Below are 27,895 nucleotides of genomic sequence, written 5' to 3'. Positions count from 1 at the left end.
GACTAAGGGTTAATATAAAAAATGGTCTTTTTGCACTGTTTCGAGACGAAAATGCCATTTTGAGGGGTTTTGGGGGGTTTGGGTAATTTGGTCTTTTTACACTTTTAACATTTTAAATCTGATATTATTTCAGTTATGTACTAAATCTGATATTATTTCAAAATTATCACTATTTATCCCTTTTGTCATCCTTCACTTTGTTTCTTTATTTCAATATTAAATTTAATTTACAAAATTGAATTTTAAATTTTGATTTTTAAATATTAATAAATTTTTTTAATTAAAACTATTTATTCATGGACATTATAAATATTGATTAAAACTATTAATTTTTATTATTTAATATAATATTCAGCTGAATTGAAGAAGTACAGAAAAATAATATTAATCATGATGGGAAAATAAGAGTTATTCTATTTAGCCTTCGTTCGGTTGTTATAATTGCTTGTGATTGAATATTATGAAGTTGACTAAAATTTTTATATACGAGTATTTTTGTTGAAATTTTCTAGTCATTTTGATTGTTTTCAAATTAATAAACGAAAATTATATTAGTCTTACATTAGATGCATATTTATTTATGTATACATCGTGTTATATGATCTATTTATGATTAAAGTTATTAAATATTGATTAAAACTAAGGTGTTGTCATATATTATTGATTAAATATTAGACACTATCAAATATTGATTATGACTATTAATATTTGTTACTATTAATTTTTATAATTAAAAAAAGTTATTGATATTTAAAAATTGAAATTTAAAATTTAATTTTGTAAAATTAAATCTAATATTGAAATAAAGACAAAGTGAAGGATGAGAAAAGAGAAGAAATGATAATTATGAAATAATATCAGATTTAGTACATAACTGAAATAATATCAGATTTAAAATGTTAAAAGTGTAAAAAGACCAAATTGCCCAAACCCCCCAAAACCCCTCAAAAATGTATTTTCGTCTCGAAACAGTGCAAAAGGACCATTTTTGATATTAACCCTTAGTCCATGGACTACTGATAATATTATTAAAGTCCTAAGACCATTTTCGAGATAAACCCATAATCCAGGGACCATTTTCGAAGTTCACCATTTTTAAATTATGAAAACGTTCTCACTATGGCTAACCCTAAATTATGAAAACGTTCTCACTATGGCTAACCCTGTTTCTAGATAAATTTTTTATATCGAATTTTTTCCCCTAGATACTATGACAGCACTTAAGTATAGCCCCACATAGTAATTGCATTGTTTTTGCAGTAACACTCAAAAGATGAATAAATATCAAATTTGTCATTTTAATAATAATGATGGCTACTTTATGGTAGACCAACCACCCTCGCAAATGCTTGTTATTTGTTAGACTGTCGAGTATTTTTCAATAATCAAAGGGATCTCCATTACTCTCTCCTCTCCGTCCAATGTCCAATGTAAAGTATTTTTGTTTTTTACTTTCTCAGTTGAGGTGACATTTTTTCTAAAATAAAAATAATGCTATCATTTTTTTTGTCTCTCTATGTAATTTATAAAATAATTTTATATAAATCTCATGCTAAAATAGCAAATGCTTCACACGTATTTTATTCTTAGCCAATTTATTTTATTTTTGTTCATGAAACTTTCAGTGTTATAGCGATTTGAGAAGCTTCTGCATCTACGGTCAATTTTTATACGCCAATCTTCCATGTTGAACACACAACACAGAATAAACAAACCAAATAACTAACTAACAAGACTTTTCCTAACAATAGCCGGGGGTATTGTAATTGGAGGTATTAGTATTTTGGTAGGGCACGTTATAAAGTTGTTGGACTTGTTGTGGTCCTCCCTCACTGCAAGTGTCTCGTGTTTTGTTAACCCCACCTTTAAATTTCTTGTTCCTTCCTAAAAACACAACATTTTATTAATTCTCTTGAGAAAATGAGTTCATATAATTAGTGGTCCAACTCAATGGTTTTAACTGTATCGTCATAAATGATAGCAGTAATAGAAACTTGGATGGGTTTTTTTCTTATCATCAACTTCTAAAAGAGTTAGTATAGTGTTGTTTTTTAACTTCAGTATTTTATAGAGTACTTTGCTAAACTTAAACCCTATTCTTCTTCGAATAAAACTTGTAGGAGTATTTGATTTGACATGAAATTCAAATAAAAACTTATACCACGTCCAAATATTAAATTGGCTACACAGTCTGCACCAATAGATTCAATCAAGTATGCACAAATAATAGTAATACCTAATAATACCTCAAGAAACTAACTTAAGCTTTACGACATTTTTGTTTGCCAAAATTAATATGTTTTCTGTATTTTGTGCCGCAATTGACACAAAATACATACACTAATATCATAAATAAAATACACATCGCACAAAATATATTTATTATACACACATTACCCACAAAATACACACATACACTTGACATGCTACACAATTTATACACAAAATACACACACTTGACACACTATACACACACTATATACAATATATACCCACATAAATGGAATATCGATCACACTAGCTACACACTACAAACACTACATGCATTATAATACTACACATTGCACATAATATACATATTGCACACATTATTTTATTGAATATCGTATAATTATTTTGAATCAAGCTCAAAAATATATGAAAAATTGTCATAAATTTTTCATATCACTTCTATTATAATACCGTAAGTCTGTAATATAGTAATAACAAAACTAATTTGTAAAATTAAATTTAAAAATTTTATGTACTTACATATAGAGTAGTAGCACAATTTATAATTTGTGTATATTCATCTTTATTCCTTCAATAAATTGATTAATGGAGTATTCTTTTATCTTAAATTTGTATATACATGACTCGAATAGTTGGAGGAAAAGTACAAAGGGGGAATGTCTTATTTGATTATTTCTGACAAAGTCAATATGACATCCAATTTGCAATTCTGTTAGAATATTTATAGCAGCCTTTGACCGAATCTTAGCCGTCTATCAAGAATATCAAGATCGCTATACACCGACGTGTCACCCCCTTTTTTTTTTTTCACATCCAGTATTAAAATTTAAAATTTAAATATTCCAATTTGTCTAAAATAGATGTGTGTTCATTCAAATTTAGACAAATTATCTAACATTCAATTAATAAAATAATTATAAATGTGAGACTATATAGTAGTACTACTCAAGTACTCAATTAACCATCTCTACTCCTGAATTCATAATTAATACTGGCATTTTCATAAAATTTGTGTAAAAATCAAATAAAGATAGTTAGGTGGACGGACGATTAAACATATTTTGAAGATATAAATAACAAAGCAATTAATTATGGTAATTCTAGCACAATGACCATAGCATTAAGAACAGACTGATGGGATACTTTTCTCCGATGGATAATCATAACTTAACTAAATCTTGTATTTAATCATTGCCTCTAAACTCTATCTAAATAATTATAGCTATATAGAAACTTAACTACACCCATAAGTATCAATCCACTTTCTTTCACTTATTATGTTATAAGTTCCATTTAACATTTGTCCAAGCCTTTCAAACAACAACTAAAATATTAGTGCAACCATATCACTCGTGCCGACTACATAAATTAGTTATCCAATGAAATTGTAGTTTATTATCTGATTATATATATGTTAATTTTGGCAAAACTTATTATAGCGTAGATATTGATTGATGAGTATACACGATCACCGCTTTGGCTCAAATGAATTATGATTGGACTTGGTAAAATTTGGATCTAATTAAAAATCGAATTACTTGTGACTTATTCTACATATCCAACTACTCATTCATATTGTAAATTGATTATATTACCACCTTATTTATCATTTATAATAGTACATGCAAGTACCGAATAAATATGCATTTGATATTATACATAAAATTTAAGATTTTTAAGAATATACTTAGTATGCAATAATCCATAATCTATTAAAAATTTGGTATTGTCATGCCAATTGCCAAAGTTTTTAACCCTGTATAGTACTCCATATGTTCCACAATAAGAGTTCTATTTTATTATTTTGGCTCGTACCACAATAAAAGTTATATTTCACTTTTTTCATTATAAATGGTCAATAAGCTCTATAATCCACCAACTTATTTCATCCACATTTTTCTTATAAAACTAATATATTCCACTAATTTATTCAATTCATTTTTCTTTACTTGTTAAAACTTGTATCATGATTAAATATGACTCATATTATGGGAGCGAGTGAGTATATGAATTAATAAAATTTATATGAAGAATATAATGTAGGACGAAACCGACAATTGGCGAAGATTGGTGGCAGTCCATCACCATAAAAATAAAAATAAAAATAAAAATAAAAATAAAAATATTTGCATATTTGAAAAGTGTACAGAAACCAATAAAAAAAAAGAAACAAACAAACATGCAACACATAAATACATACACACAGATACATATCCAATTCCCTTCTCTCTTTCGCTTCTTTCAATTCTCCTGTCTCCTTCTCCCGCTTAGATCGGATCTTCCAATATCTCTATCGTCGTCAACACACAAACCGCCCAAATTTCCAGAAAATTTAAAAACTTAGAAGATGGAGAAATAGGGAGAAGGTAGATTAATAAATAAGACGAGGAGAAAAAAAAAAAAGGGGTGGAGAAAAATCCGATATTTTGACAACCCGAGAAAAAAGAAAATTAAACAAGGGTGTTGATGGTTGAAAGGTGGAATCTTGGTGGGCATTTGATTGAATAGGCCAAATGGGAAATGTGACATCCAACGTGGCTGCAAAGTTCGCCTTTTTCCCGCCGGAGCCGCCGACGTACGACGTGTACAGCGATGAGGTGGAGGGGAAGCTGGTGATGAGCGGGCTTTCGCCGGAGAAGAACGTCGACGTGCATTTATTGGACACCAAGGGCGGGAATAAAATTGTCGCCACGTTTTGGAGGCACCCGGCGGGGAGGTTTACGCTGCTCTATTCTCACGGGAACGCCGCCGATTTGGGGCAGATGCTGGAGCTCTTTCTCGAGCTCAGAGCGCATCTACGTGTCAACATCATGAGGTGCGAGTGTAGGCTTCGTGATTCTTGAATTTCTGGGTGTTGTGGGCTTTGGATTTTTAGTTTCTTTTCCTAGGGTTGCTTGAGGTGCTCTGTGCATCTGTGATGGGCTGTTTGACCTTTTCCAGAAATGGCAAAAATATGTGGTTTTGATCCAAAAATTGGATATGTGGGTGTGATTGTGTGGGGATTTGGTGATTAGAGTTGGGATGTATGGGAATTGGGGTTCTGAATTTTGCTTGAATTGATGGTGATGAAAGTTATTTTTTGCATTCTAGTTCAGGATAGGGTTCATCTGTTATTCTTTGTCGTTTGCTTCAATTTGATTGTGAGTCTATATATGTATGGATAAAATTTCAATCCTGGGATTTGATTAGTAACACAAACAGATAAGAGTTCTTGCAAGCACTTCTGTTTTATCCCCTTTTTTGTCAAGTGATCTGTGCTAGTTGGATGGGATAGTGTTTTGTGTTGTGCTAATATATGCTCGAGAGCGTTACCTCACTCTTAATGACTTTTATTTTCTTTATCTCGTTGCAGCTATGATTATTCTGGATATGGAGCATCCTCTGGTAAGGTGAGAACATTTTGATCATGCAATAATGTCAAGATTCCTTATTACTGTTTAATGATTATTATGCAACATATAAGATCTATCCCACAAACTTACCTTGTAAAGGGAGGTAAATGGAATTATAATTTGTAAAAAGATTACAACTCTTTATAATTATGAGTATTGATTAAAGTAATTTTACAATGACTGCAGCCATCTGAATTAAACACATACTACGACATTGAGGCTGTCTATGACTGTTTGAAGAACGAGTATGGGATCAAGCAAGAGGATGTCATTCTATACGGCCAATCTGTTGGGAGTGGTCCCACATTACATCTTGCGTCTCGCTTTCCTATGTTGAGAGGTGTAGTTCTCCACAGTGCTATTCTTTCGGGGATACGTGTTCTTTATAATGTAAAGGTCACATTCTGGTTCGACATTTTCAAAGTAAGCTCTCAACCTTTCGACAGATATCTTCTGCTACTATTGGTGATGGTGACTAACTGAAAATCTGTGTGCAGAACATAGACAAGATAAGGAATGTCAACTGCCCTGTTCTAGTAATACATGTAAGTAATCTGCAACTTTTCTCTTTTATGCATCGGCACTGTTTTGGCGCCTCTTATTATACGCTGCGTCAAACTCTGACCAAAATCTGTCCGGAACTGTAAGCTGATCCCCAAGGCACCTAAAATCCTCAACAAACAACCTTAAAATTCGAGGACAGGCCATACTTAATGCAGTGATATTTTAGTTCAAGATTTGATTTAATATTGTTCTGGCAAAATCATGAAGGGTGAGGACCGTGAGGTTTAGAAGTGAGATTCTGATTCAATAACTTAAGGAAACATTTATTTTTGTCCTGTCTCAGGAATGATGGCCATTAAATTTCTAGAAAATGCCACATGATAATAAATGTTTCTTCTTCTAATTACAATAAGGCATATTAAGTACTTTGATGTTTCCTGTCCAGCTATGACAATGACCTTATACTGCTCCATGCATCCGTCCAAGTTGGAATAATAATCCTCATCCATGTGAATTCTTTGTCGGTTGAGCTGAATCTCAAAGCCAGCTTTACTAGTGTGGTGGGGGGCTGGCTGGCTAAATTAATGCTGTAACTGTAAAGTCTTTGATGCTCACTCTTAATGAACCTTTTACCAAGTAGGTAGGAATTGGACTCGTTAACTTCATCTTGTACAAAAACCAAGAATAGACCACACATATATTGTTGCTCCTAATCCTATAGGCTTCAAAACTCTGATTCAAGTATTTGGATTTCTTACAAAATTTCCTTTAGGGATATTAATTGAACATTTACAGCTGTAGTTGTCGAACATTAAGTATCTTGTAAGGATGTAGCATAAAAGCAACACAGAGGAATACAATGTCCTGACTTTCCTCAACTATGACAGAACCACATAATTAGAGTGTAGTAATTAAACAGTGATCTTAACTAACAGACATAGAAGGAGTGTTGTTTCTTTATTGATGGAGATCAGTAGTGTCTCCAGTCTCTCAAAAGAGGGAACAGAAAGCAAGTTTTCCTTCTAGCGTCCAAAAATGAAGTTTCGTTATATTGCAATACTTTAGGATGACTTAAGAATGGCTTTCATCTTTTTTATAGCTATTTAAGCCTAGCTGTTGGACTACGGTTGTAACAAGTGTCGATCTTCCCTTAGCCTGATACTTATCTTCAAAATTATCTCCGATTATTTGGTGCCAGAATTTGCTTATTTTGCCACTTAAGGTTTCTGATAGTGTTATTTTTCCATTCTTTTTGGTGACAACTCTTCATTTCTTGCATCTAAATTGGAATTTTGGTTCTAGGGTACAAATGATGAGATTGTTGACTTCTCACACGGCAAGCGACTATGGGAGCTTGCCAGGGAGAAATACGATCCGTTGTGGGTGAAAGGTGCAGGCCACTGCAATATAGAAACATTTCCTGAGTACATCAAACATTTGAGGAAATTCGTAAATGCAATGGAAAAACTTTCCTTCTCCAAAAGAGACAAGATGCAAACTGATCCCAGCCCAGCCTCGGGAGAATTAAAAACCAACAAATGCTTGATGTTTACAAAAAAATAGCTCTACTCATAGAAGTTCACCTCAGCAAAACCAGTTACTCAACTCATGTGCTTTGTGTAAAGGGGTCCGAATCATTAATTGCTAAGCAAGAACGTGCAATTCAGCTGCAGAGCAGTATAGGGGATGGAGATGCATATCAAGATTGAAGATGATCCAATCTACGCAACAGCTTTTCGTGATCCATCAAGGTAAAATTGATTTGCTGTTTGTGATGCTTATATTTCCAGAAAACTCGTCTTATCATCACCTAGTGTATACTACTAGAATTCCTTTGTTTAGCTCCAAGAGTTAGTGTAGTAATAGATTGTTTACAATGCACCGTTATTCATTCTCGTGTAGTGCCTCTGCTCGTGAGAACGTGGCCGTGGTGATGTTCTAACATTTATGTGAACTCTTGTGCATATACACCTGCTGAGGCTCTATACAATTCTTTCATGCTTTTCCTTATTGTTTATTCTACATATTTATTGATTGATTTTTGAGATTATTGCATGTTCCTCGCAGGTGGAGATTCTTGTTGGTTTCTTTCCCTCTATTTATCTCTAGCATAATTTTTCCTGAAAAAAATAAATAAAAACATCCATGTCCTCTGATTTTACATTGATCTTGTACACTTCATCTGTATATCAAAGAAAATTATTCCAGTCCATAGTTTTCAAATTTACCTAAAAAAGGATAGGTAAAAGCATTCAAATTGGAAATAATTTCTAAGATTCTAATTTATCACGGTAATATAAACCATACACGAACTCCGATAAATATTTTTAACTAATTAAGATAAAAAAATTTCAAATGTAACCCAAGAAACAAGGAGAAAAAATTCCCTAGTCCATGAACCATGTAATCTAAGACCTCATTTTACCTCAAAATACACATAAATCAAATAGTTTTCTATACGATATACCGCTAGTCCATCTTTACGAATAACACAAAATAATATTTAGAGTTGTCTAGATCATCGAGTTGGTAAGGTATTTTTGCCTAATTCAAACACTTATCATCGAGTTGTGTATATTCTCTACCAGCGCATTGGCCAGCGCCCTCAAATCGGCTAGCCCGCGCCGATTTTTTTGCCGATTCGGCGCTGGCCGATTACAATAGTTCGGCTAACCGACCGGCTAGCGACGCGGATCGGCTAGCCGGTGGGCTAGCCGCTATTATGGATGCTCTAATGGCATAATATGATGTTTTAAGGAAATTTTTATAATTTCCATATATAATATACAACTATATATACACACAATACATTAAATTATTAATTGTTTATTTTGTTAAAAATTCACGTGTACTAACATTGAGATTTAATACGCACATTTTTTTGTATTATACTTTTTTTTCTTGTTTTTTTAGTTGAGTACATATTTATTCATTTTTTATACTTTATCACATAATTTTCTAGAATGTATCAAAATTTGGTCTTTTTTTTATTCAAGTAAATATATTCTTGACTATATTTATAATTTATTGATTATATCTTTATGTATGTTTATTTTTATCTTCATTTTATCATAATTATTTTTTACAGTTAAATAACTATATATAGTTGATGTTTCTTATTAAGATAAATAAGATTCTAATCCTTAATTTGAATACCCTAATGAATAGTAGTAGTATTTTAATTTCTTTAGATTCATATTTTGTCTATTGTATAAAATCCACCAGATCATTTTATTATTATTAACTATCTTAATCAATATTTTAACCTAATCATATTGTGTAATGATAAAAAAAAAAATAGAACAGTCATTGTATGATCATTCATATATTAAACTTATTGTGTGCGATGATAATATAATATAATTTATGTATATATCAATGAAAAAGATAAATATTCCCATAAAATAAGTAAATAAATTTTATATTTTATATATCAATAAAAAGAATAGCACTCTCGATTAATAAATTTGGTGGTGCAATATGATAATTATTTTAGTGCAATATGATAATTATTTTATATATGGGAATTATAAAAATGTCCTTAAAACATCATATTATGTATTATAATCATTTGGCCATGTAAGCTATATATTTCTATTTGGCAAGATCTTATTATTGAGGTATACCAAATAAGATTGTCATGTGGTGTTCATGGTCTAGGGAATTTTTTCTCAGGAAGAAGGGCCGGAAATGTTGGTAGATTTAAAATCCAGGAAATGTTGGTAGATTTAAAATCCAACGGCCAAGATTCTCAACTAATCTCTGGGTCATGATGAATGATGAAAACCATAAAACTACCAAAAATAGGAAACAAGGTAGAAAGAAACAAACTATAGGTTTGTTCTGTTTGAAAGATTATTTATCACTCCACAAAAATAAGGATATTTTTTTTGGTATGTCCTATAAAAATATCATCTTCTAATTTTGATAACTTCATTCTTTTCAATAAAATGAGCTTCATTCTCATTAACAATGCTATAATAACTTTACTATATATGTATTAATTTTTGTGTCGTCCCAAATGTCCATATTTTTATGGGATAGAAGGAGAATTGAACATGTATTATATTTGATTTATGAGATTGAATTTCACGGTTTAATCTAATCTATAATTATATGATAATGAGTCATAGCCACTACCTCCAACTAAAATAATCACGCAACTTAATCCTAATTGGATGATCATATGATAATGAATCATATCAACCAAATGACACCTACACAAATTATGGGTACGGGAATAAAAAGAAAAAAAAATCCAAAAGACAAACTTAATCTTGAACAAAGATAGTCGTGTATATAAAGAAGAAATTTCGAGTTTTGAAATATGATTGTAGTAGAAGATATCATTGGTGTTACTTAATTTTTGGGCGTTTTGAAGGTGATTAGTTATTGGAAAGTTCCAAATCATAGATTGTCACGATGTATACTATCAAACAAGACTTTATTGTCTCCCTTTCACCATTTTGGCCATATGCTAGCGATATTTATTTTGTGATAAGAAAATCCCAATATTCATATCTGTTAGAGGTTTTGTAATGAAAATCAAATAGTAGAGAAACAATATTTGTGAGTCTTTATTCATACCCTTCCAACTAGAATATTTATAAATAAATAGAAAAGATGAAGAGAAGATAACGATTGAATTTGGTTACATAGATTTCATTCATAGTAACCTTTCTTTCTCAAAATACGGAAATTTTGCAATGCTGAAAGTTGCAAATGATTTCCCCAAGAGGAAAAAATGGGAATATAATTAGCATTCAAGTAAAGATTCTGATTGACTAAGAAGTAAGATCTAACCACCGTAATTTAAGATGAATTACATAAAAAACAAACCCTAAAATAGCCTCAACCAAATTCCAATATCAGGTAAGGAACTCCCATAAATACATCATTACCGTAGAAAACCTTAAAATTTCCAAAAACAGCAAACTTCCCCTAATTTAATTCTCAAAAAACACGTGCAAAATTTATTGGTTGATGCAAATCCAACGGCCAAGATCCCCAATTTAACTACGATCTACTGAACTCATGGTAGGGATGATCAACACCCGATTAAATCCAAAAAGTCTTCCACTCCACCACCAAATAAAAATTGCGTGCTAGAGAGAGAGAGGTAGAAAAAGTTGAAAGCAGCAGATTATAAAACAAAGCTCCATTATTCACATACACCGCACACAATCATCTGTATAAAATATTCACACCCTTTCTCACAAATCACTGCTGAGAGAGGGAGATACGATTTGGTGTTTGTGTTGGGTTGAAAGCAATCACAGTGCACTGGCCATCACCATCATTGTCCACTCCTACAGCTATTCAATTAACCCCCTTTTTCCCTCTCTCTCTCTTTCTACACACGCACACGCTCTGTACTTTGTGTTTCTGTTTCTGATCTCTCCCTGTCTAACTATCTTCTTCGGTCAATGCTTCAATATCGGATACCAAAAGAAGCTCTTTTTGCATCTGGGGGTTTTCAAGATTTGATTTTTAGCCTCTGATTTCGGTGTTTGTTGGTTTTTTGTCAACTTGGGTTCTTGAAATAGTCTGTGAATTGAATATTTGAGTTGTGAGAAAATGATTGTGGAAGGAATTAGAGGAGATGCTGAGAATTTTCCGGTTGGGATGCGTGTTCTTGCTGTTGATGATGACCCAACTTGCTTGAAGTTATTGGAAACTTTGCTCAGAAAATGCAACTACAATGGTTTGGTTTTCTTCTTCTAAGTTTTGATTTTGAGTTTAATTTCTTTGATTGCCTGAAGATATGTGCTTGAAGTTGTTTCTTTTCTTAGGAACTGTTATTGAGTTCAAATTCAATTAATGTGTAGTTATGTTTTTCTTTTCTTGTCAGGGTTTCTGAATTCTCTGCTATGTCAGTCTGTTTGACTTAATAAGCATGTTGTGAACTTTTTGTTTATCTTCACTCGGATAATAGATTTTCAGTTATGTGACCAATATGCTCCTGTTGGATATCCAATGAATACTATGTTGCATAGTTAGGCAAATGAATAAAATGATTTGTATCATCTAATTATTGTGACTTTTTATCTGTTAAGGTGATTTGTCAGGGACAATATATTCAACCTCTCATATACTCATAAACCAGCTGTCTTTTTCCTTGATTTTTCACTACAAAGGAGATAGAAAAATTGCTGCTTTATAGAATCTGAAAGATTTTAGTGTACTTTTTGTCTAGAAAGTTCATGTCTGGTAATTTTATTTTCTAAGTGAATCCAGGATTTTTGAATCATTTGGTTCATGTGAACTGCTTTTATGAATTTTGTGAACTTCTGAATCCACTGCTTTCATGAAAGGCATTTATTGTTTTCCACAGTCACTACAACGAACCAAGCAAGGGTTGCGTTGAAGATGATTAGGGAAAAGAAAGACAGATTCGACTTGGTGATTAGTGATGTGCACATGCCCGACATGGATGGCTTTAAGCTTCTGGAGCTTGTTGGTCTTGAAATGGATCTACCTGTTATCAGTAAGTTCACCAGGACAAACTAATCCTCAAGCTAAATCTTTAACGGTTTCCCAGTTGTATATATTTGCTCTTTCAAGAATTTGTTACATACAGTGTCGTTTGACCAGCTAGTAACTTTTTTTGATGCTATTCTGGTGTAGTGCTGTCAGCGAATAGTGATCCCAAGCTCGTAATGAAAGGGGTTACTCATGGTGCTTGCGACTATTTGGTGAAACCTATTCGGATTGAAGAGCTGAGGAACATTTGGCAGCATGTAATAAGGAGAAAAAAGGTTGATTCTAAGAACCAGAATAGATCGAGTGATCAAACCAAAGCTCATCCGGCAAGTGGAGAAGGTCATGGGTCTCCCTTGGCAGGAAATACTGACCAGAATGGAAAATTTAATAGAAAGAGGAAGGACGATGATGATGAGACCGAAGATAATGATAATGAATATGAAGACAATGGTACGCAGAAGAAACCCCGGGTTGTCTGGACTATCGAGCTTCACAGGAAGTTTGTCCAAGCAGTTAATCAGTTGGGAATTGAAAGTGAGATATTCTAACTCATTACTTTTTGATATCCACACAATTGTTTTGTTTTGATATTGCACTTTCTAATGTCCAATTTCTTTTAATTATGTTTCTCATGCAGAGGCCGTTCCTAAGAGAATTCTGGACATGATGAACGTCGAAGGCCTTACCCGGGAGAATGTGGCGAGCCATCTCCAGGCAATAATCCTTCTCCACCTATGTTTTTTTCCATTGCCTGTGAAAATATTTGTATTCTTTAAAACTGCAATAAGCATTTAGGCTGTTAGTGGGCTTCATCAACTATGTGAATAAGACTTCAATGATATAACTCAAAGCTTGTTGTTAACGGACCTAATGTAATATCTTCCTATTCAAGACCATTCATTTGCTCTACATCTCTCAACCTTTCTAATCTTTCTGCATTTTGGTGTTTCGAGAAATTATGAGCACTGATGGATGCAAAGAAAATTATCTTCTCTTTTAATAGTAATTCTTGTAATTTTTCTTACTCTTTTTGGGTTGCCCTGCAGAAGTATAGGCTTTACCTGAAAAGAATTAGTACGGTTGCAACCCAGCAAGCAAACATGGCTGCTGCGCTTGGGGTTAAGGATTCTGGTTTCATGCATATGGGCTCATTGGATGGGTTTGGAGATTTTCGGACTTTTAGTGGAACAAGACTAGGTAATGTTGCATTATCATCTTACCCGGGTGGCATGCTTGGTCGACTAAACAGCCCTGGTAATGTGAATATGCGCAACCTTACTCCATCCACTCTAATCCAGCCGAGTCTAGCTCAAAACTTGAGCAGCTCCATCAATTCACTTGGGAAAATGAATCTTGTCCTTCCAACTTCCAATCAAACTCCAAGTTTATTTCAAGGAATTCAGCCGTCTCTCGAACTGGATCAGTTGCAACACAATAAGGGCACTGCAAATTTTACTAGTATCAACAACTCCCGAATTTTCAGAACTGGCAGTGCTGGAGCAGCTCTAGGCAGCTCGAACAACTTGTTGAATAGTCCCATGAGTAATCCACTGTTGCTGCATGGAAACACACAACAGCCTCTGAGTGGTGGACGGTTTGGTAATCAGTCGGCTCCCTTTACCTCAGAATCCTTCAACAATGGTGTTTCTGATCCCGCCAATGAGAACTGGCAGAATAGAGTCGATGCATCTAAAATGCACCCAAACACCCTGCTATCTGCTGAGCCTTTTCACAGCCAGTTGCCTCTTAACGGTTTGAGAGATAATAACTCTTCAAATGGAACTTATTTACAGAACAACCCTATTGATCTTTCGTCTGGCTTGGCCTTACCACCTTTCGAAGATTCAAGAGAAATGCAGTGCCAGGTAGGGCCGATGGGCGATGTGCAGAATATGTCCCAAAGCTGGTCAGAACAAAGACAGGGTAGCGGAATCGTGAACCAGAAGATGGATATTTATACTGGTGGCAGATCTAGTGGTGGTGCTTCGGCTCTTGTGCAGCAGAATGGAAAACTGGTGACAGAATCCATACCAAGGTCTAACGAGGACTTCCTCTTCGAGCAACCAAAGTTACCATCAGGATTGACTCCTCAAGGTTATGATTCGCTGGACGATCTGGTGAATGCTATGATCAAGCGGGTAGACAATCATTAGTTTGTGCTATTCTATCATAGAAAACTTTGATGACTATTATATACGTATATGTTATTAACGTATACTCCGTATCATGTTTCGTTGATTTGTAGGAACAAGATGAAACCGTGCCAAATGGTGAGTTTGCGTTCGACAATTACTCGTTTGGAGCAGGTATGTAGCACGCGAGCGCGAAATAGGGGCTTTCCACTCAAGACTGTATCTACATTTACAATTATGATCATTTCTGTTGTCCGTTTTAGCAAGCTTGCATTTTAGCCCTTCTGTCATAGTTTTCCTCTTGTAAACTCCCCAGTTATATTAAGCATTGAGAAACTTGGATTTCTTGAGTTTAGAATTTATGAATAAATGTTTCAGCACTGACCAAATGCATTCAGAATTTTGTTTGTTATAGACACTTGGATTCTTAGCTGCAGCAAAATTAAAATATTTCTGTAAAATTTTAAAAAAAGATTCACTAACAGAAGTTTACTCCTATATTCTAACCTTAAACAGTGAGATGAACCAAGCCTGCATAGGTAACAGAAAAATAGAGTTTCGAAGCTACAAACTGTAAAAGTGAAATCAAAACATGGTGAAATACACAGAGAGACAAGAATCACCAATGTACATCTCCCACTCATCTCTCTCACTCAACTCAATAATGCGGCACCACCAACCCTTTGACGCGGAATTAATGATCTATCAATCTTCTTCATTTTTGGCATTTTTTAATTGGGACAATAGCCATTTAAATTATGAATTTTGTTAAATTCTAGTATTTCCCATGAATTTTTTCCAATTATCTCATCTTTGCACAACTCAATATCTTTTTGCAATGTTAAAAATGACAATCTTCCAATAAAATAAGAAAATAAATTAATATAAAGCCAAAATACTTGTGTATGGACGAGACAATTGAGAAAAATTAGACGTACATGACTTATTATTCCAATTTTAAAGTTAATCGAATAGACCAAAATTTGATTGTTGGTGAAATAAATTGAAGGCAAAAAAAAGCATAAAATAAAAAATCAAACACCCCAAGCCTCATCTGCTTCGGGGAGTTGGGCTCCAACCACGTCTGGAATTTGGGGACCTCCTTCATGATCCGCCAGGTCTCCGTGTGCTTGAACAGAGGAAAAATGTTGTCTTGGGAGAACTGCTGCAACGACATTTTTTTCACGCCATCCATACTCATGGTCGTTGCTCATCATCCGGAGATGCCATGGAATTTGGCGTTGTGGTCCTTTGCCAGCATGTTCGACACCCTCGCTAGCCGTTGCCCTCCCCTTCCTCCCTCTCCCTATTTAGATCAGAAACATCTAAGCGAGTTCTCGTCGGTATTGAAGAGAGGATTGGTCGGCGGGACAGTGGTACGTACACTCACCCTATCGATCAATCATTCTATCTATATTGGGCCGATAGACATCGTCCCCGTAGTGCGAGGTGTTTGGAGGGAGGATAGCCGCCCGGGGATTTGGGACTACCGGCGTTCAGGGAGTCATTCTATTGCTAGAGAGAGAAAATTTGCAGTTGAGAGAGAATGAATGAAATGGGGTGTATATATGGGTGAAGGTAAAAAATACTACTATGATTTATGTCGCAATCGGCGGTCCAATCAGCATCGATCAGCCACCAATCGCGCCTAGATGGATTGGGCGGCTAATCGGTGCCACATTGCAAATGCTCATATACTCCATTTTTCTCATTCAACAACTATTTCTTTCCTATACTTTGGTTATAAATTTGAGAAATTGATATTTAAATTAGAAAAAGAGAATAAAGTATAAAAAAATTTATATTAAAAAAATATATAAATAAATTAAGAGAATATAAAGTATTTACCTAAAAATATATGTTTGACGAAGGGAGCAATATTATAATGTAACTCATCACTTTTTCCCATTCTTTCTAACACATTTTTTAAATCGAATTGTGACATTCAATTAACATATTTCAGTAATTTTTTTCATTACCTCATCTCACTTTACTATTTTTTTTGAAGGAGTATTAAAATATTAATAATGAACGGCTTAAAAAGTAACCCGTGAATAGATGAATTAATTAATTGATAATGTTTTAATTAATTAAAATATTTATTAGAAGTAAAACATACAATATATGGAGTATCATGGACTCTTAATAAATGAGCTCTTAACTTAATCTAATATATTAATTTTAACTTAAACTATAGATAATTAAGGAACTTATGACGGGCGAACAAAACAATAGTGCAAGTAACATGGGACGACGGGAGGAGTACTCCTCTATTTCATTTACCAATTTAATGTTCCACAACAGTATTAGTCGTCTTTGAAAAAGTATCCAATCCCTTGGACCTACTTCTAGAATCTAGACACAGCTCATATCTCATTGGAATAAAAACATAAAATCTACATCCCTATTTTTTGCTCGTATTTTCGTCAATTATGCATACATCCATTCAGCATAATTCTACCAAAAAATCAAATTATGGGTAATACGTAGAATGTTAATACAGTAATATTTTATTTCCAGAAATAATCTTTTGTTATGTCTGTTAAAATTTAGTTTATTTTATGTTATTTTACCATCACTATTTTTTTCTTTTTTCCAAAATCTCTATAATTTTAATAGTAGTATTATATTTTAAAAAATAAACTGATAAACAAATTGATAAAACTAATATTTATGGTCCAATTAGCATGATTAATGTAAAATATTATAAGTAGAAACGATATGGATGAATGTAGAGGTAAAAAACTAAGGAGCATCAGATCCATCAGCACGTACCCATTTCAAACTGAAAATAGTGGTTTCTCGCCTTCCTTAACGAATTACGCAGAGAAAATTTTGAAAATTCTCCTTGTTTGTCGCACAGAGAGAGATAGAATATGGTGAAGATCACGGCGCTGATGGTGCTGAAATGCATCCCGGAGGGTGCGGATCCGGTTATTTTGGTGAACGCCACGGATCTAAGCAGCTTCGGATTTTTCCAACGCCCCAGCGTTAAGGAGTTCATTATTTTTGTCGGTCGGACCGTAGCTAAACGCACGCCGCCCGGCCAACGCCAATCGGTGCAGCATGAAGGTTCGCATTCTTTGACCTTTTCTCATCAATTGGTTTGCTTTTTGGTTTGGGTAGTCTAGGGATTGTGCGGATTTGAGGTGCTTTGCGCTGTGTTTCGATTCATATTTTTTAGGGTTTTGGTGTGTATGGTTTCATCTGTTGTTGTCCGAATTGTGAATTTTGTTCTTTTTTCTGTATGTTCCTCTAATAGGAGTAACTTTTAAGAGTTGCTCTGGTTTGTAAAATATTAGCTGGGATGATCACTCATTGATCTACTTCATACATTTGAAAGGTTAGAAAGATAGAATTTTTGGGTTATCTCCCTTGAAATTGAGATTCCAAATATAAATAGAGGGGGAGGGGGAGAGGGAGAAGGAATTTGAGGCAAGTGACATGTTACCTGTTGTTGATATGGGGGAGGGGCGATCTGGAAAGAATTTCTTTCCAGAGATGGATCTCCTTATGTATTGGGGATTCTACTTTGGCTACTTTATGTTTTTGCTCATTACTGATAAATTAATTTGATGAATATGCAGTGTGCATAACATTTAGTTGCTTGTTTATTCACTGCAAGGTGGTCTATGAATACTTAATAGCCAAGAAAATAACATCTTTGTTGGTTGTTATTTATCAGAGTACAAGGTTCATTCATATAATCGAAATGGCTTGTGTATACTGGGGTTTATGGATGACCATTATCCTGTCCGAAGTGCATTTTCACTGCTCAACCAGGTATGCAGGCTCTACTTAGCTCATGCTATAGTGAAATATTTTGAAACAAGGCAAAAGACCTTTTGCGTAGTTTGAAGTCGAATGAACTTTTGATTATTTGGCAGGTCTTCGATGAATATCTAAAGAACTTTGGCGATTCATGGAAAACTGCTCAAGCTGATAACAGCCAACAATGGCCTTATCTAAGTGAGGCACTTGTCAAATTTCAGGTGTGCTAGTCTTTGATGGAAATCAACAGTGTTAAATTTTTCGCAGTGAGCATTATTTCTTTTTCTCTCTATGTATTGTAGTTTACTAATATACTGCTCTGTAACTGTTCAGGATCCTGCTGAGGCTGACAAGCTGTTACGAATCCAGCGGGAGTTGGATGAAACTAAAATTATTCTTGTAAGTAATCTTTTTTAACTTTTTATTTTGAGTTACAACTCACACACACCACACTTATGCTCAGTAAGTGAATCGAACCACCCACTTACTGGTTGGAGGGGAAGTTTCTTACCAACCGAGTTGCACTTCTTCATCAATCACTTTTAAGTTTATTAACTTTTCAAAATTCTTACTATGTATGTATATTTTTTCTTTCAATTGATTTGTTAACTATGCTCCACATCATTCATATTCCACATTTCTTGTGTTAGATTGACTATTAGAAGATCGTATGTAGTTACTCAAAACCTGTGTGAGGAGTACATTGCACGGGCTACTCTAGCATGTGACTAAAAGAATTGCTGTAAACAATGTGCTTAGAATTTACGTAATGCTAGACGCTGTTGAATTACCTGTGCATCCAAGTTAATACACTAATATCATTGCAATATATTCGTTACCTGATCCTTTCTTTTAACCTTGATATAATGATATAATTGTATTTGGCTTTTGTCTCAGCACAAAACTATTGACAGTGTGCTAGAACGAGGTGAGAAGCTCGATAGCTTGGTTGAGAAGAGTTCAGATCTCAGTGCAGCTTCTCAGGTTTGTTTCTTGTTGGATCATCTGATGCTTCTTTAATAATTCTCCAAGAACAAATGGTCTCCTATTTCCCTGACATTACTTGAATTATGAACCATAAACCTAATATGTATGTTCTATGTTTCAACACAATCATACTGAGCACCCTCTCATCCTTATATGATTTATTTAGAAATGTTATAATAAGGTGAAAAAAGTCGAGACATTTGTCTTTCAGGATGACCAAAATCGATATCTCTAGAATATACTTCTATTTTATTAATGAGTAGTTGCACAATCTATCATTATATCCTGGCTGTACTGATGGCAATGGGGAGGTCTGGGAAGGGATTGTGTTGCCCCAGGATCCACCCAGCCAAGGAAATATGTGTGCCAACTTGTCAGCTCCTGTCCGTCTCTGCCCTGCCCATGATAACCCAGCATGTCTAGCCTGCCCCACCCCTGGTGTATTGTGTTCTTTAGTTTTCAAATATTTTAAATATGGTTCTTCTTTGCATGCCAAATTCAAGTTTATTACAGAACTTGCAGATGTGCATTTACAAGAACGCAGTAAACAAATAATTAGAAATCAAGAAATAAAATTGCTTGCATTGATGGTTGGGCTTTTTGTGCCTGTGGTTCATACCCTTCTAGGGACCTATCTGACTGGGTCGACACTTGTGACCTGCCTCTAGTTGGGCCTTTTCTCAGGGTTTTGTTTTAAATATGTCCTTATTGCCATCCCTACCTAGCTCTTTGGTCTCAAATGAAATTGAAAATTCTCCTGGTTGCACTGTGTCAAATCTTGAATAAGTTTAGCAGTGGTTGAATTGTTTCCAAGATGGTGTCATCATGGTTACTGGTGATGAACAGAAAGCATGATAATACTGTTTAAAAACCCGAATGAAGTTAAGCTCATTTTGCTCCTCTGGCTTTAATTTTGCAGCAGTTACAAATTTCGGTCTAACTTAATTAATCAACTGAGTCTTTTTTCCAAAATTTATACTATTTTGTAATCAGTTGAGTTGTATATATGCTATAGATGTTTAAGTAGAACCGTATAAGCCATGTGGTCATGATCATTCTAATGTAACTTCTTTTGGATTTGTGAAACAGATGTTTTACAAGCAGGCGAAGAAGACCAATCAATGCTGTACTGTATTGTAAATGCTCATAAATGGAGATAATCACTTATATAGCTAAATTGTGTTGATGAATTGATGAATGTGAAGTTTGGCAATGTTTATAATACTTGTGTAGTGTTGTGAGGCTGAAATCTTTGGTTGTTCCTCCTATTTCTCTGTTACCACATTGGGAAAGGTTGCATCATGTTGGCAAATTGGCAGTGGTTATATTACATTGACACTGGTGTTATTTTTTAAAGCTCTAATCAGCTTACTTATGTTGATTTATTTACATTCTATATATGTGAGAGCTAATGGATGAAAGTTGCACCAATTTTGGGCCAGAAGTCGTTTAAAACATTTTTTCTTAAATTCCGTGTTGAAAAGAAACTTACAAAAGTTTTGATTCATCTGTTTCCTGTTTTTTGGCTGTATTCAGTTAATTAGTTTTACATGTAATAATCATCATTACTAAATCCCAGGTTAATTGTTTAAAAAGTTGGACAATTTGAGTGTGAATTTGTATCTTGATAAAAGAGAGAAATGAAGAGATCTAAAAAGGAAAAACAAAAGTAGAAAGAAAGAAAAAATTGAGGCTCAGATGTGTTAGTGGGTAGTAAAAGCGAATTCATCGGAGGCCATCCGGGTGTTTCGCCCGGCCAAGATACGGGCGGGAATGTCTATTTGGGCGGGAGAGATGGAAGAATTATGTGTATTTGTATGGATATTCATGAGTAAATCAAATTGGGGTGTGTAAAGCTAGCAGGGAGGGCTGTTGAGTTATGGAAGAAATCATAGGAGAAGTGGAGATGGAGGAGCAACCACTCTTTAGAATTCCCATTTCTATCACCTCTCCTCATTCTGTTCCGTTTCGCCCTCAAATATGCAATTTTTATACCCTTTTTGCCCCCGGGAATTGTGAAACCAACTTTATTTGCTCAATAAATATCAACAACGCACTTGAGCTATATGAGCTAACTGATTCACACTTGATCCACCACAATCCGCATATTAATTGTCACATTCATTTTTACAACTTTAAGGAGTGTTAACAAAATTAGTCTGTTAAAATGAGACACTTATTAAGTGACACGCAGTATTTCTTACTTACCCATTCCCTATAGTTGAGAAATTGCATCTTACTAGATTTATTGATAGTGATTTTATTAAAAATATTTGGCTTGCCATTGAAAATGGTTAATTGTTTTGTGGTACGACTGCAAATAATTCACAAATATAAATTCTCCATTTAAATTGTTTAAGTTGCGTTACCAAAGCTGGATTGGTTCAAACAATTGGTAATTAGTTGAAGAAATTGCTGAAAATAAGAGAGTTTTGTTGATTTAATTGTAAGGCTCAGATCTGTAGTTGTAGAGATCGGGCAGAAGAGGAGAGCACCGCCATGGCTGCAGAACCATCGGTTGCATCTGATTAAACAGATGCCGTCCGGGTCGCCCCGCCAAGATACGGGTCTAGCCTTTGCCCGATTCAGTAGCTCAGAAGAATTCAGTATCATCACCGCCTCTATAATATTGCTTCGGCAAGATAGCATATGTGAGAGAGAGAGAGAGAGAGAGATAGATTGATGGCAAGATAGCAGAGCGTGGTTTACTTATGGGAACGGAGGGAGTAATAATAATAATAGTAGTACATGCTTCCATTTTCCTTTTAACAAGGGCGGTTGGGCTTATTTTTCACAGAAATCATCGGCTTCACGGAGAAGGGCAACCACCCTTGAACAAATTCCCACTTTCTCGGTGTGAACCCTCATTCTTTCTTCTGAGCCACTGCTATCCATAACATGAAACAAGAGCAAGATGAGGGGAAGAAGAAGAAGAAGAAGCAAGCGCAGCTAATGTTTTAGGGTTTCCTGCTATTTATGTCTTTCTTTTGTGGGCTTTTTGTTTCATTTATCTGGGTTTTATGGCCCTTTACAAATATGGGCTTTCAATTATGGCCTTTTTATATATTGGTTTTACATACTACGACACTCAATTACAAATTCGTTATCTGCTCTATTTATATTACAAATTCGTTATCTGCTCTATTTATATATATGACACGTGGGATGTGTTAAAATGACCACGTTCTTAAAATGACATTGTGAACGACATTGTGATAGCATGCTAGATTGTAATAGTATAAAAGCTAGACAACAATCTATAGATTGCAGTCTAGCGTATTGGATATTGCAGGCCGCGTCACTTTGCAGTCTAGAATATTGGATATTTCAGTCTAGAGTATTGTATGTTGCAGGCCGCGTAAATTTATCCTTGTAAAATTTTTATGATTGCCACATGACAGCTAATTATTCGTCTACGTGTACAAATGATTGGATATGAATGATGATATGGTGTTATTTTAAGATGAGTTGTCATTTTAACGCATTCATATGACACGTTATTCATAATTATTTCTAGTATTATACTCCCTCCGTCCATGATTAAGAGTCCCAATTCTAAATGGCACGGGTTTTAAGAAATGTTAAGAAAAGTGGGTGGAAGAAAGTTATTGGAATATGGATCCCACTTGTATATATTAGTTTTAAATGATATGTGTATGGAATGAGTTAGTGGAATATGGGGTCTCTTTACCATTTATGGTAATTATGAACCAGGACTTTTATTCGTGAACGGACCAAAATGGAAAAATAGGACTCTTATTCGTGGACGGAGGGAGTATATTCTATTAGTTTTTCTGTAATTCCTCAAAAAGAATCTAAATTATTTGGACTTCGGTGAGAATTTTTTGAAAACAAAAGAGTAGTTTACTGAATTTAAACAAAATAATTATTCTCTATTCATTTTCATTCACAAAATTTGCAAAAATGGTTTGAGCTATTTGGTCCATTCCTTTTTAAGTTTTAGACTATGAGATAGTCGGGAAAGGTAGTACTGTTTCGGCTAAAATGATACATTAGTTGACCGGCACAAGATTTTAGAAGTTATTGGTTAAAGTATTTAATTAAAGAGAGAAAAGGTGGAAAAAAATATTAAAATAAAGAAATAAAGAAATAAATATTTTAATAGGATTGGAAAAAAGTTGTTGAATGTATTAATTGAAGAAAGAAAATTTTTAAAGAATAAAATGTATATCTTAGTTGGATCTTAGTTGAAACAAAGAAGAAAAATTTGTATATTACTTCATTGATCCATTTTGCGTTATCCATACCATATAGTACTACATTTCAATTTTTATTTTACTTACATTTGTATTTAGGTTAAATTTGTATTTTTTCAGAGTTTGTTATGCCAAATCGTAAGATTTAAGTTAAAAATCACGCGACTTGATGAATTAAATATTTGGGAAACAATAAATATGAGGCGATACAAGTGCATATTACTCCACAATTTTAATTTAAAAAAATAAATTTTACTAGTACTAATTTGTAAAAAGAAAAAGTAAATTAGGATTGGATGATAAAAAAAAAATAGGAGGCTCAGATCTGGTAAGTAAATAAAGAGGCAAAAGAGAAGCGACCACGCCATGGCTGCAGAAGCACCGGTTGCGCGCGCGCGCCATCCGGGTCGCCCCGCCAAGATACGGGCCGGGTTTCTCAGTGCCCAATTAAGATGAGAAAAAAGTAAGAAAAATAATCATCACAGCCTCATGAGCGATGGATTGCAATTGCAAGAATGATGATGATAATAAAGGTAGAGGAAAAGCGTTGGTGAAAAAGGGTTGTTGTTTAGGAATATATGATCACGTACAACAGACAGCAGTTTCCATGATTGTTTTTTGAAGGGCTGTTTGTTAATTGAAGAATCATTGGGTGCAGAGAGAGGGGCAACCACCCATCCCAAAATTCCCACTCTCTCTAACCCTCATTCTTCATTCTCATCGCATCTGACTCTCAGATTCCACCTCCATTCTTTATTTATTTACTTCTTCGTACTTTGCACTTGCCGAATTTCCATGTTTGCCCCTCATGTCAAATTGAATAACTCCATTTAAAATACAACGGAAATAGTACAAATTTTGAAGTGGGCTGACTAGTAGTACGATCACCAAAGACACTGTTTTTGTCGTTATCCAAAGTGAATGGGTTGTAGAATCATCAGCATTAATGTTGCAGACCAGCAATTCCAGTTTCCAAGTGTTTTTGCATGTATTACAGCTGTGTTGCTAATGCAGTAATGTGTGATTCAATACTAGTACAATTTTATTATTCCAAAGTATACCACTAACTTTTTTATTACAGTACATTTTAGCATCGGTCAATTCGGTTTTAAATATGTAAAAGAAAGATGAAAACTTGAAGTCCAGAAATGCGAAATCGCAATTATTGTGGAGATGAAAGGGGACGGATTTACATGAGCCCCAAGAAGAGCAATTGCCCACCTAAAAAAAAATAATCATTTATGCTATTTTGACAGTAAATTTTAAATTTTTTCAAAATGTTATTTATGCCTCTTTTTAAATTATTAAAATATTTTTATGCATATTTTTACCGTCCATATGGAATTTCTGGCTTCGTTCTTACGATACATTAGAGTGTATGAGCCTCGCGCACCACTCGTGCAGTGCAATTTAGTGTTTTTAATTTAAAACAACAAATCTATGTGACCAAATTTTGTAAAACAAAAAACTAATTTATTTAAAAAAAAAATAGGTTTATTTATGCATTTAATTAAAATATATGAATGCATATATAGTACATGGAAAATGCATAATATTGTGGTCATATATTTATGATTTGTGTATAATTTTTTTACTTTTTTAGAACCATAAATATAATTAGTGCATACTTTATTTTAAATTTTTAAAAAAATAGAAAGAAAATTCAAATATAAAAATAAAAAAATGAGGCTAAAGGCTAATAAATCTTTTTAACTTATCTACTTACTATATTTATTATTTTAATATAATTAATGCATTAAATTATTAATATAACCTTATTTTGGTCGTATAAATATTTATTATTTTAATATAATTAATGCATTAAATTATTAATATAACTTTATTTTGGTCGTACAAAATGTATTGTTTATTATTACTCTTTTAATACCCTTTTGCATTTATTTGTTTTAATTAGAAATTGAAAACAAAAAACTATTGTATCTTAAAAATTACCCCATGCTCTTATGCATGATCATACATTCCATAGTACTAGTAGTTAAAGTTTGTAGTGTTTGATCTTTTTTATTCATTTCTTTCTATTTGATAACTGTACCCTTTATTTTACTTTTTACATCATTCTTTATTCTATTTTATTATCTATCTATTTAATGTTTAAATATTTACTTTTAATAATAAGCCAAATTGAAATGTCAGTGGCCTAGAGTACAATATAGGAGTAGCCATTATACAAATAAATTCCTCAAGCTTCCATCAGATTTCTATATTAAATTAAATATAGAATACATAAATTGAAACGTCATATTTTATTTTATTATCTATCAAAAGAGTAAAAGAGTTTATTAGCAATTTAGCATCGATCTTCTGCATCCGTGTGTATGGGTTAATTACCATCACAAATGCAATTAGGTGGTGAATTTCCAGAATTTGAAACTGCGTTCCGAGAATCATGAATTTGAAATAAAAAACGCAGATCTGGAAATTAGAAAAGTAGGGAATTAAAAATGGCGAGGCTCAGATCTGGAAACGTGCAGGCAGAGAGAAGCAGACACCGCCATGGCTGCAAACACAGAGTTGCCCCGCCAAGATACGGGTCGGGTCATTCTCAGCGCCCGCCCCAACTTGAGAAATCTAATCATCACAGCCTTGGCAAAAGTAGGGTCAAGGTTAGGTGGCAGTAGTAAATGTTTGTGATGGAAAGTGAGTATAGTAGTTGATCAGTAGTGTATAACTGTATATGAGGGTGGAGAAATGCATCAACTCAATCCCTTACAGCAATCTACACACAGTGGTATGAGAATGAGATGACTGTGTGTGTGCAGAAAAGGGGGGTTGGGTTGGAAATGGAAATCATGGGCAAGAAGAGAGGAGGAGCCACCCTTAACAAATCTCCCTCTCTCTCTTTCAGCCTCATTCCTAAGTTGGGATTTCCAAATAGTCGCCTCTCATCGGTCACAACACATATAGAGCATGCTTTTTAGTTTTTCACGCCAAGGGGCACTTTCGGCATCACAAACCAAGACACGAAGTAGTGCAACCCTCCGATTAGAAAAAAACAATTAATTAAAAATTATTTCATTTAAAAATATAATTAAAAAAAAACTGAAATTACAAATTAAAAATTGCATAATTGAAATACAGTACATCATTAAAACTTAAAAAATTAAAAATACATAATTAAATCCAAAAAATTAAAAATAACATAATAATTTTTTTAAAAAAATTACTCGACCGGTGGAAGAGTTTGATATTGCTACACAAACAATGAATTGGCATCCATGTGCTCAAAACTGGAACAGTGTCATACGGGAAGCGTTGGTCGTTGTGGCGGCGAACCGCAATCCCATTAAACGGTCATTTGCAGCTCCGGAGGGAGCCGTCTAGCTTAGTTCACCTCTTTCCTTGGCTCTAGCCACTGCAAAAAAATCATTATTTAAGGACACGGTGAGACGCAACTAATTGCTTGAAATTCTTTTAAAAATAACAATAATTTCTGACGCAAAGGAAAACATCACTAAAATAAGGACAAATTAATCTAAGCTTTTGATTTTTTTTAATGATGCTTCTATTTGCGTCCTCAAATTTTGATTGGAACACCAACCGTATGACATTTTTTGAAGTATTGGTTGTATATTTAGGAACATAAATTAACGTCCTTAATTGCATTAAAAAACATTCTTAATAGATTTTTTTTGTTGTTGTAGTGAGCCCTAGCCGCCTTGTTACCTTCACACTATTCAGACAACTTCGCTCACCGGAGCTCAAACCCCTTGCATCGGTATATATTTGTACTTTCTTGTTTTCATTTCTTCATTGCTACTTACTTCACTGCACCGCGCCGCACCATCTATGTTAAAATTGGTGTGTGTTTAATTTTAGATTACTTACTAATTATTTGGGGAAAGATGAACATCAAATCTAAGCACGGCAGATCTACCTTAAGCCTAGGTGGAGCATTTGCCCCTCCTCATATTTTTCCCATATGTATATTTTTTCATTTTAAATTTTATTTCTTTAAATTTCTCACTAAATGTTCCTCCTCAACTTTTTAAAACTCCTTCGTATATAAATTTGCCCCCTTTCCTACAAATTCCTTGCTCCGCCCCTGAACCTAAGAGAATCCGTATCGCGATGCGGGCTCGATCTCGTCTCGGTGAGACGAGACGAGACAGATGCAAAACTTCTCTCCTGTCTCGTCGCGTCCCGTGTCTCGCCGCGA

The 27,895-nt window shown here is 34.1% G+C and overlaps 3 protein-coding genes across 5 annotated transcripts; all 3 read left to right on the top strand.

Annotated features, from left to right (window-relative positions):
- Positions 1-4,424: 4,424 nt before the first annotated feature.
- Positions 4,425-8,335, top strand: LOC125195934 (alpha/beta hydrolase domain-containing protein 17C-like). Of its 3 annotated transcripts, none has more exons than XR_007171802.1 (6): positions 4,425-5,047; positions 5,585-5,621; positions 5,811-6,047; positions 6,122-6,169; positions 7,431-7,879; positions 8,196-8,335. XR_007171802.1 is itself a non-coding variant. In XM_048094221.1 (5 exons), exons 1-5 carry the CDS (start codon positions 4,746-4,748, stop codon positions 7,689-7,691), a joined length of 885 nt encoding a protein of 294 aa, XP_047950178.1. In that variant the 5' UTR covers positions 4,425-4,745; the 3' UTR covers positions 7,692-8,138. The 3 variants fall into 3 exon arrangements, 1 of the variants encoding a protein (XP_047950178.1); XR_007171803.1 differs by lacking the exon at positions 8,196-8,335 and adding an exon at positions 8,031-8,138; XM_048094221.1 differs by lacking the exon at positions 8,196-8,335 and having other exon boundaries at positions 7,431-8,138.
- Positions 8,336-11,269: 2,934 nt separating this feature from the next.
- LOC125194082 (two-component response regulator ARR12-like) lies at positions 11,270-15,123 on the top strand. Its single transcript, XM_048092099.1, has 6 exons — positions 11,270-11,832; positions 12,463-12,615; positions 12,756-13,145; positions 13,249-13,325; positions 13,658-14,749; positions 14,857-15,123. Exons 1-6 carry the CDS (start codon positions 11,706-11,708, stop codon positions 14,923-14,925), a joined length of 1,908 nt encoding a protein of 635 aa, XP_047948056.1. The 5' UTR covers positions 11,270-11,705; the 3' UTR covers positions 14,926-15,123.
- Positions 15,124-17,474: 2,351 nt separating this feature from the next.
- On the top strand, positions 17,475-20,857 carry LOC125196096 (VAMP-like protein YKT61). Its single transcript, XM_048094464.1, has 6 exons — positions 17,475-17,815; positions 18,429-18,526; positions 18,631-18,735; positions 18,848-18,913; positions 19,412-19,498; positions 20,591-20,857. Exons 1-6 carry the CDS (start codon positions 17,620-17,622, stop codon positions 20,639-20,641), a joined length of 603 nt encoding a protein of 200 aa, XP_047950421.1. The 5' UTR covers positions 17,475-17,619; the 3' UTR covers positions 20,642-20,857.
- The last annotated feature ends 7,038 nt before the right edge of the window (positions 20,858-27,895 follow it).

This window comes from Salvia hispanica, chromosome 6, assembly GCF_023119035.1.
Source record: "Salvia hispanica cultivar TCC Black 2014 chromosome 6, UniMelb_Shisp_WGS_1.0, whole genome shotgun sequence".
Lineage (NCBI taxonomy): Eukaryota > Viridiplantae > Streptophyta > Magnoliopsida > Lamiales > Lamiaceae > Salvia > Salvia hispanica.
Note: the sequence above shows the minus strand (reverse complement) of the source record. Positions and strands in the feature narration are given on the sequence as shown.

Excerpts from the sequence above, each read along its gene's own strand:
- LOC125196096 (XM_048094464.1), top strand. The coding sequence starts at position 17,620 with ATGGTGAAGATCACGGCGCTGATGGTGCTGAAATGCATCCCGGAGGGT. Across the intron at positions 17,816-18,428 it reads CCAATCGGTGCAGCATGAAG|AGTACAAGGTTCATTCATAT; the intron begins GTTCGCATTCTT and ends GTTATTTATCAG. Across the intron at positions 18,527-18,630 it reads CATTTTCACTGCTCAACCAG|GTCTTCGATGAATATCTAAA; the intron begins GTATGCAGGCTC and ends ATTATTTGGCAG.
- LOC125195934 (XM_048094221.1), top strand. The coding sequence starts at position 4,746 with ATGGGAAATGTGACATCCAACGTGGCTGCAAAGTTCGCCTTTTTCCCG. Across the intron at positions 5,048-5,584 it reads CTACGTGTCAACATCATGAG|CTATGATTATTCTGGATATG; the intron begins GTGCGAGTGTAG and ends ATCTCGTTGCAG. Across the intron at positions 6,170-7,430 it reads GCCCTGTTCTAGTAATACAT|GGTACAAATGATGAGATTGT; the intron begins GTAAGTAATCTG and ends TTTTGGTTCTAG.
- LOC125194082 (XM_048092099.1), top strand. The coding sequence starts at position 11,706 with ATGATTGTGGAAGGAATTAGAGGAGATGCTGAGAATTTTCCGGTTGGG. Across the intron at positions 11,833-12,462 it reads CAGAAAATGCAACTACAATG|TCACTACAACGAACCAAGCA; the intron begins GTTTGGTTTTCT and ends TGTTTTCCACAG. Across the intron at positions 13,146-13,248 it reads TAATCAGTTGGGAATTGAAA|AGGCCGTTCCTAAGAGAATT; the intron begins GTGAGATATTCT and ends TTTCTCATGCAG.